The sequence below is a fragment of the Danio rerio genome, chromosome 15, assembly GCF_049306965.1.
Source record: "Danio rerio strain Tuebingen ecotype United States chromosome 15, GRCz12tu, whole genome shotgun sequence".
NCBI classification, from domain to species: Eukaryota; Metazoa; Chordata; class Actinopteri; order Cypriniformes; family Danionidae; genus Danio; species Danio rerio.
The window spans coordinates 27,706,588-27,720,914 of NC_133190.1; the positions used below are offsets into that span (position 1 = coordinate 27,706,588).

The window sequence follows — 14,327 nt, forward strand, 5'->3', positions numbered from 1 at the left end:
AATTCTGATTGCTTGCCGCTGAATCACGTCATAGCTCATTACCATAAAGTTAACTTGATTTCAACTCTCCTCGACACCCACACCGGCGAAGATGTGCCGCGCTGCTCCTCGCCGCCGGCTCTCAATGAAAATTAATGACTTCCAGCTACTTTGACGCTCTCGTCGCTTTCGGTGTGAACATACGATTAGTAATTACTAGACTTAAAAACGTATGTGCTGTATGAATGTGTGAAGTATGAATGAAATTCAGACATAATACATTTCACCATGTTACTAATGTCACATAACCAACCAAAATCTGTTGTGTCTCCCCTTTGGTGTAGTCTCATGGGACAGTAAAATACCCACTGAACGCACACTTCAGAATGTCGAGAAGCTTAGTGATCACTAAATAAAAAAGTGCTTTCACACTACTTTAATGCTTTACTTAAAAGACGTTAAATTAAAACTTTGTACTTTTGCTGAAGTGATATTTTATTAGGGTCCCTGTGCTTTAATTAAGTACTTGCTTTTAGTCATTTGTCCATCACTGAAAGAAAACTTATTGTAATTCTGAAAACATGTCATTGTAATCCAGTAAACAGGAAAATATACTGTTAAACTGTGCAACAGTACGCTCACAAACGCACAGCGCTGCAGTTCTCTTGTGGTTGAGCTCATGTCATGGTTAAGCAGGCCTCATGTGGTCTTCTTCACTCCAGCGCTCCTCTGACAGTCCTGGCACATAGGGGCTCCCGTCTGCCCCAGTCACACACACACACACACACACACAGCTGCTCCCGTCGGGCACACCGGATACCACCCCGGGTCATTATTTACTTTGCCTGTCAATTAATTACGCAAACTCTGTATGACAGATCCATCCCAGCACCCATCTGCCCTGCCCCTTTTTGGCTCACTGAGTGTAAAACAGCTCCTCTGCAGATCGGGACATGTGCGCTTGTTTACTACCTGCTCATTACACTGCTCACAAGTCCTCATGTCTTACATCCGTGCCAAACTGATATATCAGTCTCTGTTTGGTCATATTAAGAGAGTTGGCAACACCTGATAAGTAAAAAGATTGTATGTATATTCCATATTTAACACAATTCCAGTCATTGGCTGCGATCGAAATCACATACTTCCATACTATGGTGCGCTAAAAACAGTATGCGAACAGAGTAGTATGTACGAATTCATAGTATTCAAAATAGTTTGAGAGAAGTACAGGATAGCCTACTACTTCCGGCAAGATTCTGAAGAGCGCATCTTATGGACACTACGCTATCCCATGATGCACTACGAGAGAATTCATGAATGGGAGTAAAGTAATGCAGCTGACGTGGGTAGGTCACATGATCATGATAAATGGTGGATGTAGTACGATGGAGTTCCATTCATACTACTCACATTAATACTGTATAGAAGGTGCTTTTCTAACGTTTGTGTTGTAAATTTAAATCCATGTGGCACCTACTCAAGTAGTAGGCAATTTGGGTCGCAGCCAGTGTTTTACATTATGCATTAAACATGCAGTAAAACTATAAGCTTCAAGTTAAAACTACATGGTAAACACATAACATGTGTGGGTTTTAGTGCTGAGCAATGTCGAGCAATTTGGCAACATATGACGTCTAATGTGAAACGTCGCAAAGCATGATGGCATCATCGTCAAACGCGATGGTATTTATTAATAATTAATGAATTCATTACGAATGAATTATTTGTAGCCTACCGTTTCAACTACCTGACCGGCATGGTCTTTGTTTTACCCATAACCAAATCATAAATAAAGATAAGTTACACACAAATTAACACCTATCAATCACCTTTTCCGTGGGACTCTGGCATGAATAGGCAGAGTGATCTGTGGCGTTATAATGGCGTCAACAAACTTGCTTTATAAAAAAAAAGTTCACAACCAACAGCAAACAATGGTATTTGAGCTTTTCTTTAAAATTACTAAGTACAAGTGTGAAAGCGAAAGATTGAAGCAGTGTACTGACGCTGTGACACATTACCTGATAGACTCAAAAAACCAAAGAGTCATTAGATAGAGACAAGATTAATTAAATATAACATTTAATAACTATAGTGAGACGCAATCCAGCGGCACATCTTTGCTAAACTGTCCGAAGTGCACTGCTCTCTGGGGTTTTGTGCTCAAAGCACTCGCTGACTGCTGGAGCTCAGACGCAAGCATACACTGCAGCACATGACAGATTGTGTGTGTATGTGTGTGTGTGTGTGTGTGTGTGTGTGTGTATGTGTGTGTGTGTGTGTGTGTGTGTGTGTGAGAGAGAGAGTGGATGTGGATCGTCCATTTTAAACTAAGACTATAGTAAACGGGGCCTAAGTGTGTATTTTTCACGAACGGGTTGCTGCTGCGATGGGGGCAGGACAGAGGATCGCGATAGCGGCTCAGCACCGTGATATCTATCGACCATCGGCGATGGACAATGGCATCATCTATCGACCCAATCCTTGTAGGTTTGAAACATTTTCATGCAGGAAAAAAAGTCACATTTTTAAAAAATTTTATATAAATAAAAAAAACAGAAACCTATAAAAATCCCTATAAAACAATAATTTACAAGTATTTATATTATTATAAACGATTAAAGCAAATATTAACAATATATTATTAAATATCTTTTAGTAATAACATAAACATATACAATTACTCCATGTGTTGGATATGCCCTTTTTTCTAAATATTTGCACTGTAATATAATATAATATAATATAATATAATATAATATAATATAATATAATATAATATAATATAATATAATATAAAATTTTAATGTAGAAATGTTCCAGGTAACCATTTAATATTTCAACTGTATTTATATATATATATATATATATATATATATATATATATATATATATATATATATATATATATATATATTATATCACAGAGGAAAATATTAGATTTACTATTATAAATATTAACATAAATATATTCTTTCAAGTATTATATTGCTTGTGCACACAAAAACCGTAACATTGTAACAACACTGTAATAACTAACAAAAAAACATTCATTCATTCATTTTCTTGTCGGCTTAGTCCCTTTATTAATCCGGGGTCGCCACAGCGGAATGAACCGCCAACTTATTCAGCAAGTTTTTAAGCAGCGGATGCCCTTACAGCCGCAACCCATCTCTGGGAAACATCCACACCCACATTCACACACACATCCACTCATACACTACGGACAATTTAGCCTACCCAATTCACCTGTTACCGCATGTCTTTGGACTGTGGGGAAAACCGGAGTACCCGGAGGAAATCCACGCGAATGCAGGGAGAACATACAAACTCCACACAGAAACGCAAACTGAGCCGAGGCTCAAACCAGCGACCCAGTGACCTTCTTGCTGTGAGGCGAATGTGCTACCCACTCCGCCACTGCGTCGCCTAACAAAAAACAATTAAATGTAAAAAATATTCCACATATTCCTCAACCTATTATATTTACTATATTATATAATAATTAATGTCTATAATTACATAATATATAAAGCATTAGCAAAAACAAATACTAAAGTTGCATACAAAGACACTCAGTTATTAGATAATTATCTAAATTTAGTCAGTTTCATCAAGTTAGAAAACAGAATTCCTTGCAGATTAAGATTAGTAAGATGAAAGAAATGTGTTGTGGGACGAACATTTTGTGACCCTTAATTAATGGGGAGAAAGTTGAACAGGTGAGTTCTTTTAAATATTTAGGTGTGGAAATCGACTTTCAATTCTCTTTTGATAAACCCTCAGAAAATGTGTTTAAAAAGGCTCAGCAGCGAATAAATCTGTTAAGAAAACTGAGAAGTTTTGATATTGAGAAGGACATTTTGATTGTCATATATAAATCACTTATTTAACCTGTCCTTACTTATAGCAGTGTAGCCTGGTTTAACTCCCAAAATAAACTTTTACAGTCAGCAAACGTAGTGAATAAAGTAATTGATGAGAGAAAAAACACCCTTCACTGATTTATTTATAACAGCAAAAAAAAGAAAAACCTCCTTATTGTGAAAGACTCTTCCCATCCTTTACATGATTCCTTTAAAGTTACTTCCATCTGGTAGACGGTATAAAGTACAAGAAGACATTTAGTCCCACTGCCATTGTTTTTTTTTATAGGATTTTTTGAATAATTGTGTAAGTGTATTTATGTTTTATTGTTTTCTAACCCCTGTGGGATAGACAATAAAGTTTATTGAATTTGATTTAATTAAAATTACCTTTTCAATATCTAAAATGACGACTGGCCATCACACTTATCATACAAGCATCTTAGTGTTTCCTTCCAAACTTTTAAAACCAGTTTCGAGGCAATACATCACTGAATTTATATATTTATATGTAAGTGTGTGTGATTATTAGAGATATGCGAGTGACCTGAGCCTCTTCTTCAGCTGCAGACTGTCATGGATGATCCGTTTGACGAACTCCAGCTCTCCACCCTCTGCCATGATCTCAGTGACGCCCCCGGTGTTGATGGAGCTGGGTGGAGGTCTGCGCGAGTTCCTCGAGTTCACCCCCTGACAGATCAAACACAACAAACGCATCACCGCTATTGTCATGCGCACAAAAGGACAGACTATGCTGGAAAAGTGCCTGAGGGTTCAAACGCTGCAGCTGAATGTACCTTTGCTTCTAACTGGTTGGCGAAGAATGGAGGATTGCACATACAGAAATCATAGACAATAGACTCTTCCTTCAGCGCATCCATCAGGAGAGTCTTCTGGGGGACTTTCACCACTGAAAAACGCACACATTTCTGTGCTTCAGTGGGTTAAATCGCAGAGAGAAAATGTCAAGCTCTTTTTCTGTAACGCTTGTACCTTTAATGAGCTCTGCCAGGTGGTTTTGTTCAACGTTTTTCTTTGCATAATTAAAGCAGATGTCATCCACTTCTGTGGCCAGGAAGAACCAGCCATTCATTGTGGCTCCTAGAAGGGGGTAAATACAGGAAGCTCCAGTACCTGCACACAGATCAAAACACGTCACATTACAGGCTTAAATGCTGTCTGTATTTTCTAAAATGACCAGAATAAATTAAAAGTTTCTAGTTAACGGGGATGAAAATTTATCTTGAAATATGACTTTATTTAATGATTTGATTGATGAATGTGCCTGTCAAAGAATTAGAATTTGAGATGCAATAAAACACAAATCTGAATGTGTATAGGTGCAACTCCAAAACAAAAATAATTGTAGAGCATTTTAAAGTCTTTTCATAAATGTTTTAAAGGTTCCATTAAAATTAAAATTAGTTTTTTAGATGTTAGAATCAGTATTGTTAGTTTTTAAGATATCTATAAGCTAGTGTGCTCCAAAACAGTGACAAAATTCGAGTTAAGTGGATATCTGATATAAACATAGAAAAAGCTTGTAGTTTGTCACTTTCGCCTAAATGGATCAACTAATTATTCACGTCACCTCATACAGTTTCTCATCAAATCTTGACCAATCAAATGCTCTCTAGTATCTGAAATGTCCAGCCATTAAAGACACTTCTCATCTGCTTTTTGTTTTCACGTGCTTGAGCTCTAACACTCTCAATGGAAAAGTAGTAATAAAGCAAAATGCCATTGGCTGTTTTTAAAAAAGGGGAGGAGATACATTATGTCCCACCCTCTCTTCGTGTTCCAGAAGCTAAAAAAAAAAAAACACACTCAGAACATTTCAAAACAAAACACTCAAAACCAAACTGAAAACAAAAAGCAAACAAACAAACCAAAACCTCGGGGAAATACCCAAACTAATTAACATTTACGCCATGTCCTAAGCACATGTAAATTTTATTTTCAAGATCTACTTTTTGCTGCTTTACGTGGTATGGAAATAAATGTCACATCAACTGGTATTTAAACTGACATTGGTAGCATTTTTTTTTACTTATTTATTTATTCAAACAGAAATATCATACATAAAATATCTTCAACAAAAAAATACATTTTAAACATGGTCGAAAATAGAGCGGGATGAAGCACAAGCTTATTTTTTTCCCATCCCATTACCACATACAGTACATCATTTGTCTATTACTTAAACTTATTTCGTCTTTTACAGACCTCATCTTTTTACATGAGACATATTTTATCCTTTTGGCATCTTTGACATATTATATGTTTGATTCAATTTGTACATTTTAATTTTATAACATAATTTCACACCACATACAGAAATGCACAAACTTTTTTTCAACCTCCTAAAATGTTGTTCTCAGATTATATGCCTCTTGTCTTTCTTAAAAAAAAAAACTTTTGTATGCATTTCGGAAGTAATTTATTCCTAGCTTTAAACATAAATTGTATTGTTTTAAATTTAACCAAATCATTGAACTTGAGTATTTTCAATTTAAAAAAGTAAGTATTTGTATGCTCCAAATCCCCCACATTTTCCATCAGTCTAATTACTTTTTTTTTGCATCGTAAATAAGGATCGTAAATTAGATTTATATGTATTTTGCATTTATTGCCATATCAGCTTCTCTGGCTATTTAATGGCAAAACCAGATGCAATTTACAACGTTTTATAAATATCACTTTTCTGTAATAATAAAAAATATATAACAACAATAAAAAGACAACAGCCATAGATAACACATAACATTGATACATAAATAATTATAACATACAAGATAAAAATCTAAAACTGTTTTTACAGTTTGATGAAACGGTTTATATTTTAGAAGGATTCACATTTAAAAATATATAATATAATATATAATTTAAAGTGTCTCCAGATAAATACAGTTTGCAAAACATAATGCAATTTTCATTTATACCTCAAACAGAAAATTTACACCCAAAAAAAAAAAAAACTTGTACTAAAAAAAAAGAAAAACATATACAAATAATTTTACTACTAACGTTGCGACTCTCAAGTAAAGCAAGTATTAGTATGATAATGTGTAGTGCAAATGACTGGCTGACAGTGTGACATATGACCGTAATGCAGTTAGACTGAGGCAGGACAGCCACGGCCATCCATTACCCAGTCAGCCAGTTCTAAAATGGACTGAAATTACCACAGAAATAAACATAGATGATTCCCATAAGGTCTGAATAAAAGAGATATCCAGTTATTCATCATGTATGTGACACTAAGAGCGCTAGTCTCATCCCAGAGCTGGCGAAGGTCCTCAATCTGCAATCTAACCCAATCAACAGAGCCACAACTACATTACTCACACAATCTGATACAAACGGCCAGAGACGTGACTATGGATGGAGATGTATGGATACAACATCAATGCTTTAAAGGAGATAAAGGCACCACTTTTTTTCCCATTTTTCACTTAAACAAATTTTAAATCTGCCAATCACATGACAGAAACTTTATGAATTTGAGCATGTAGACCTGGTCCAAAAGTTCAAAACAAGCCTCAGAATGAAGGAGAAAGGGGAATGAAATGACTCTAGCATGGTTGTTGAGATTTTCAGAAACTGCTGATGTGCTGGGATCTTCTTACTCTAGGATTATAGAGAATTGGCTGATAGAGAGAAATTATCCTGTGGCAGTTCTGTGGGAAAATTCTGATGCCAGAAGTCCAGACTAGCTTTGTAAAGCATAATCTGACAATGCGCTTCAGTCACAGAATACGGTACACACACTGTGTTATAATTAGAAAGTTTACATTGTGTATAGTTATTTCGTGCATGCAGATCAATTTAGGACCATGATCAGTTCACACTGGACATCTGAGGTTGGCCACATTTAAAATAGCTATGCAAATAAGTCAGATCTGAGGATAAGTCTGATTTGAGCACTAAGCCTCGCAGTCTGCACAGGCTCACAAAAAATTGGACTGTTTAAGAGACATGGTTCAATATTCATGTCCTTGGACCTCATGTAATTTCAAATAAAATGTGTTTTTTCCAATTATACCCAAAGCAAGAGTTTTCAGAGGTCATTTTGGAGTGATGAGTGATTAACATTTCAACACTTTAGGATGTATTTGCATGTTTATGTGCATAAGCTCTTCTGGTAAAATTTTAGAATTAGAAAAAAACCCTCTAACTTTTAGCACCACCAGAGAGCATCATTTAAACACAACAGTAAACAAAACGCCAGCAACTACAACTGCATGATAGTGGAAAAAAACTGGCATTGCAATATTTTATTTTTCTCCAATATCTATTGCAACATGAATATCAATTCCCCAGAGGATTCTATATTTGTAAAGAATTCATGATTTTGATTGATTGTGATGATTTTGTAGGGGAGCGCATCTGCATAAAATATAATTTAAAAAATGACAAGCAAAGTTTAATAGCACAGAGGAAAGATTTAAATGAAATAAACAATGATTTATGATTTTCTGGGGAGACTCGCACTATTCAGGAGCAGATATTAAATAATCAAATATAAAATAATTATCGTTTTTTTATTGTGTAAATATTTATAAATTGCACATTTAATCTTTAAACTACAAATGTTTATTCTACTGCAGTCAAATGTTGTACATTTGCTTAAAATATCTACACAGTCACAGACCTTAACAGTAAGCTTTCACATTAAGGTTAAAATATGAAATGACTCCACTATGTTCAGAACTGTAATATCTGGTCAACAATAATCCCAACTCTACTTTGCAGATTCTGTGATGTGTCTATAGCATATTTGCACTTTGCGATATTGATTCCAGATCTATAAATTGTGCAGCCCTACCAGCAACCCATTTATGACTACAGTGTACCCATTTTGTGAAGGCTATGACAATGCGCCATTTTACAAAGCTCAAATCCTCTCAAAGTGGTTTCTTTTCATGACAATGATTTCATTATACTCAATCAGTCACCAGATCTCAATCTAATAGAGTACCTAAGGGATGTGAAGAACCAAGGATCTGCAGCAGTTGCATGATTCTCTCAAGACAACTGTAACATTGATCATCCTGAAAATAATGAGGCATTTAGAGAGAGACAGGACTGCGATGCAGGCTGAGGATGAATGTGATGTGATGGAGGAGTTTTAATCCAGAGGATCTGGTGGCATGTGACTGCCAACTCTGGCTTACTCTTCACCAGCTTGTATGAACCAACAGAAAGCCCTGCCAAACGCTGTGCCACCAGCCTGAGGAACTACAAACAGCTTTAACGGGATAACAGCCATGAGTCTGAGCTGGCATACCAATGTCAATGCCCCTCTGCGGGTTTCCCTGCCCCCCGATCAGGTCTTCCACCCAGTGGATGTAGTTGAGGCGGAGCGGGACGGTGGGGATGAGCCGTTCCAGGGGGATCTCGATGGTTAGGCCAAAATCCTCTTTCAGCAGGGTGCATGTGAGGGCCCGGACAGCCTCTGGGTCTTTAAAGTTGAGCCTATGAGAGGAAGGAGGATTAGTAGGGGGTAACAGATAGAAATGTATAAAAGCGGTCAGCTAAAAACTCAACACATACTCGATTCAGCTACAATTATAAGCGCTAATCATAAAAACACCCATGCATTAAGCTATTGAAGCACCATTAGGCATGGGCCGGTATAATATTCGGAGAGTATGATAACCTCGGGTAAAAATATCACGGTTTGACGTTCTCATGTTGTTGTAACTATTGCTCTAAAATATGTTCTTTTTAAACGTCTGGGGAAAAAACAACAACTTTCTTCCCCATTGAATTTTTTTACATTTAAAATATTTTGAAACAATAAATACCATTGACAAAAAAGTCATTGACTTCTGCTGTCTTCTTTAGTTTCAAAAACAAAGGGATCTTTTAATATCTTACTTTTCTTTGGATATAAAGAAAGCCACTGCACTGTTCAGCTCTACAGCATGCTGGATGTTGGTGCATACGGGATTTGTTTTTCAGATGTTTCCTAAATCATGGACTGACCAGTAGCTTGTGATGTGAAAGGTCCTTTTCTACTGTAGCCCTAAAAAACTCAAAATAGCCCTAAAAACCTGTTTAAAAAAAAAAAAAAAAAAAACTTACAAATAACTTTAGATCGGTATAACAGAAAATTTTAACGGTTTTAAAACCTTTATTTTTCAAAACCGCAGTAAACTTTAAAACAGGTTATCATCCTATGCCTAAGCACCAGGTTGAAACAAATCTATTTTAGAACACGAGTAATTTAAGTAAGAATACACTAACTGCATGTTGATAAAAAACCTGGGAAAAGGACCCTGAATAATAAGGGTTTATTTTGAAAAATAAAATTAAAAGCTTTCCACAACAACATGCAAGTTTTTGTTTGTCAAAATAAGACTGAAAGTTTTTTTTTATGTGTGTGTGTGTGTATATATATATATATATATATATATATATATATATATATATATATATGATTGCATTTCGACAAGCACATCTCAAAATAGTAAAAGAAAAAAAAAAAAAACATGTCAATAGTTTTGTATTTATCAACAAGAAGTATTCCAAGTGCATAACTTAACAATTTGAGAAAGAAAATATTTGATCAAATAATGTCAATGACTTCACACACACATGAATCCATTATTATAATATAACAACATCTATAACTACAACAGTTTAAAGTGTTAGCTGTTTGGTGAACTGAAAAGCTGTTTGTGTGTGCAAAACACAATATCTCTATGGAAAAATGTGATATGTTAGAGAAAAACACGGTATTTTGGGCAGCAATAGCTATAAATATGTAAGAAATTGAATTTTCAGGCTGATTTCATTCAGCAAATGTGCTGTAGGGTGGTGTAGTCATTACAAAAAAATGGTTCCTTTCTCTCAAAATCCTCAATGTAGACCAGAGCATTCAGACTCAGAGGCAGTAATGTCACATGTCTGTGCTGATCAAAGCAGGGAGGTTGACTGAGACAGGTGTAATTAAGGGTGCTTTCGTACGTTCACACCTCTATAGAAGTAATTAAACGCTCCATGCTGCAGACCATGTCTGACACCTCAGAAGGGAAGCAAGATGTGCATGTGAGCCATACAACGGCTGTGATGCGGTGGAACAGAGCCATGGTGTGTGAAATGCTATTTTGCCGAGCCTGTAGAACCACCTGCACCCCAGCCTAATCATAAGAGCTCTTTATCACAGAAGGACTGTGTGACATTAAGGAGAGATGGTGCTCTGTAAGTAAAGAGATGTGCATAAGCAGAAAGAGTGCTTCTGTCTAAAATAGCTTAATGATTGGGAAATTACATTTGAGATGTTAAGTAAATCTCTAAGCATCTCTTCTCAGTTTTTTTTGTGTCTGTTGTGATATGGCATTCATATGTGGGACAAAGTACTACTGACATAAATGTCATTACACAGCTCTCTGGAATACAACATACCAATGAATAATAATGATAAAACTTCTATTAATAATAATAATAATAATAATAATAATAATAACAACAGTGTAGTTTTTGTTCCAAACTATTTTCTTTTTGCAAGCAGTAAGTAGTGGCAAGTAGTAAAGTTAATAAACCGATAAACCTGTTGGGTTTATTCTGCGAAAACAACCAGCTGGATTTCCATTATCCCTTATGCAATTATAATGCATGAATAACATGGCATTCAAATGTCTAAAGCTATCAGACAAAATGTAAAAATAAATAAATAAATAATAGAGATAAAATGTAATTTTAAGTTTCGCGTTAAATTAAAACATTTTTTAATTCAAACTCAAACTTTGCAAAACTTACATTTTAGAAAATTATGCACATTACTTTGCAAGTGTTTGGGTTTAGTAATATTTTAATATTTATTGAATTAAATATTATATATAAAGTATATCCAGAAAGATTTCATAGCTTTTCACTTTTCCACATTTTATGTTACAGCCTTATTTCAAAACGAATTCAATTAATTTATTTCCTCAAAATTATTCACACAATACCCCATAATGACAATGGGAAAACTTAAATGGGATTTTTTAAAATTGTTGCAAATTTATTAAAAATAAAAAACTTGCATGTCACAAAAAAACTTTGCAAATCACAGAGTTGTTGTGAAGCCACTCCATTGATATTTTGGTGGTGTCCATTAGGCCATTGTCCGGCTGGAAGATGATTCGTCGCCCCAGTCTGAGGTCAAGAGCACTACGAAGCAGGTTTTCATTCAGGATGTCTCTGTACATTGCTGCATTAATTTTTTCCCTCTATCCTGACTAGTCTTCCAGTTCCTGCTGCTGAAACACATCCCCACAGCATGATGCTGCCACCACCATGCTTCAGTGTAGGGATTGTATTAGCCTGGTGATGAGCCGTCCCTGGTTTTCTCCAAATGTAACGCCTGGCATTCACTCCAAAGGACTACAATTTTAGTCTTACCAGACCAGAAAATTTTGTTTCTTATGGTCTGAGAGTCCTTCAGATGCCTTTTGGCAAATTCCAAGCGGGGGTGGCTTCCATCTGGACACTCTACCACACAGGCTTGATTGCTTAACCCATTGGTAGATTATTTTGCCTGTTTTTAGGAAAAACTCACTTAACTTGGACACGTTATTTCTGAAAACAAGTCCATACTTTTTTACTTGTCTGGAAAATGCTTCTTGGTTTAAGAATTTTTAGATGAAGTAAAAAAAAAGCTTCTGATTTTGCCGTGTAAACAAGTGAAGCAGTAACAAAAAACAAGCATTTTTTACATGATGTCTCAGAATTTGGGGTCCATTTAACATGCAGATTTAAGCCTCAAGAAAATATCAGCATCAGCAATTAGATAAAACAAGGCTCTAATATAGATCAAGGGAAATGAAAGAACAAACTACTGTGACAAACAAAGTGTTGAACAATCATTAGACCAAAACAAAGTTCATTTTGTTTAAACTGCAACCCTGTTTTCATTAAAAGAAATCAGTACAGTCATGATCTCGCTCCCAGTAAACTGCTAAAAAAAACAACCTCAAATGAAGTCTTTGGTCAGACACCAAATCATCTTTCTTTTTTTCCAACACAACACCAAAGAGGAAACATTTGTCTTGTGGAAAATCCAATAGACCTCTATCTTCATGATTTATTAACACATTAGCCCTAATTAATCCAGTATTTCAATTCAGACTATTAATCTTAAAAACGTGAGCTTGTGAATTAAAAATGAATGTGAATTTCACATCAGAGGTTTCCATGGATCCAGGATTACCTACCATAATAAAACCATCCATCGCAATTTTATTGACAAACAAACCCAGAGCTCACAGAATGACCACAAATACATACTCAAAAAAAAAAAAAAAAAAAAAAAAAAGACGTGTTGTTTGTTCAAACTACTTATTTAAAATGAGTGGAAACAACACACTTGTTTAAAGGATCCAGTGTGACTGAAGCTGACCGTGCACCCATCAGGTCATAATCATTGTGCAAAGGACGAGCCTGCTGGTCTATTTTTAGAATGCAGGATGAAGAGCGAGTGCCGCAGCCCAGCCAGTCTCCACAGTAACTGCTACAGCGCATGCAGTGTGTGTTAGTGTGGATGTGTGTTAGTGTGTGAGAGGAGGGATGCTGACGTGAGCTGTGTGTATAAAAGGCCGGATCGACTCCAGCATGAAACTCAGAAATTGCAACGCTCTGAATCAAGGACATAGACAGAAAGACTGGTCTAGGTGGAAAGAAAAAGAGATTAATCTGAGCATTGCATTATATGAGAAATGGTACAAACCATGTGTACGATCAATATGTTTTTACTACTGCTCATTTATAGGAAAAAAATTGGAGACTTGAATCCAGTGGTTTTTACCAGAGTTGACACAGCAACACAGCAATAATCTTCCCATTAGCAATGCAAGGTCACCTCTGCCATGTTTAAATCCCCCCAAATTAGATGCTGCTGAACCTGACCATTAGCAAACAAAGCATGCATGTGGAACATTTTTGTGAGGGAACGAAGAAGCAAGCGGTGCAGTTTTAACAAGATAACAGAGAGTCGAGTGGCCTTTGGAGAATTGATGTTCCACCAACCGTCAGGTTTTCTTTGGTTTTGTCAGTACGTCAAATCTCCAGTCAACCGGGATTTGGTTTCAGCTTAACACTGCAGTAAACACATGCAACATTGAACTCTGAGGCTTTTTGAGATTACTGAAAATTTGAGAGCAGAAATAAATGGCAAACTGCACGCAGATTGTTTTAAAGAAATGGTCAATAGTTACTCCCCTTTAGGGCTTCACGATATTGGGAAAATCTAACATTGTGATACATAGTGTGATGAATATTCAGCAGATATTTTGAATAGCTCTATATGGAAAGAAATCTTTAATTAGGCTGGCTTGTGTAGCAAGCCAGACTATTGTTATCCTATTTTTCTTCTGAGACTAAAAATTAAACTCTATCTCCTCCTAGAGCTTTTGAGCTATGACCACCAAACTGACACCAGACCTCCAAACTGATCTGACTCGGGTTGCTATATCTTTTCGGACTGATCCG

At 35.9% G+C, this 14,327-nt stretch overlaps 1 protein-coding gene across 2 annotated transcripts in view; it reads right to left on the bottom strand.

The window, feature by feature from the left end:
* mettl16 (methyltransferase 16, N6-methyladenosine) overlaps positions 1 to 14,327 on the bottom strand; it is a 59,142-nt gene that overhangs the window by 19,792 nt on the left and 25,023 nt on the right. For both annotated transcript variants that reach the window (XM_073922944.1, NM_001003611.1), the window contains 4 exon segments: positions 9,139 to 9,326; positions 4,842 to 4,982; positions 4,646 to 4,758; positions 4,396 to 4,538 (listed from right to left, as the gene is read on the bottom strand). In XM_073922944.1, the coding sequence (XP_073779045.1) occupies positions 4,396 to 4,538; positions 4,646 to 4,758; positions 4,842 to 4,982; positions 9,139 to 9,326 (585 nt within the window).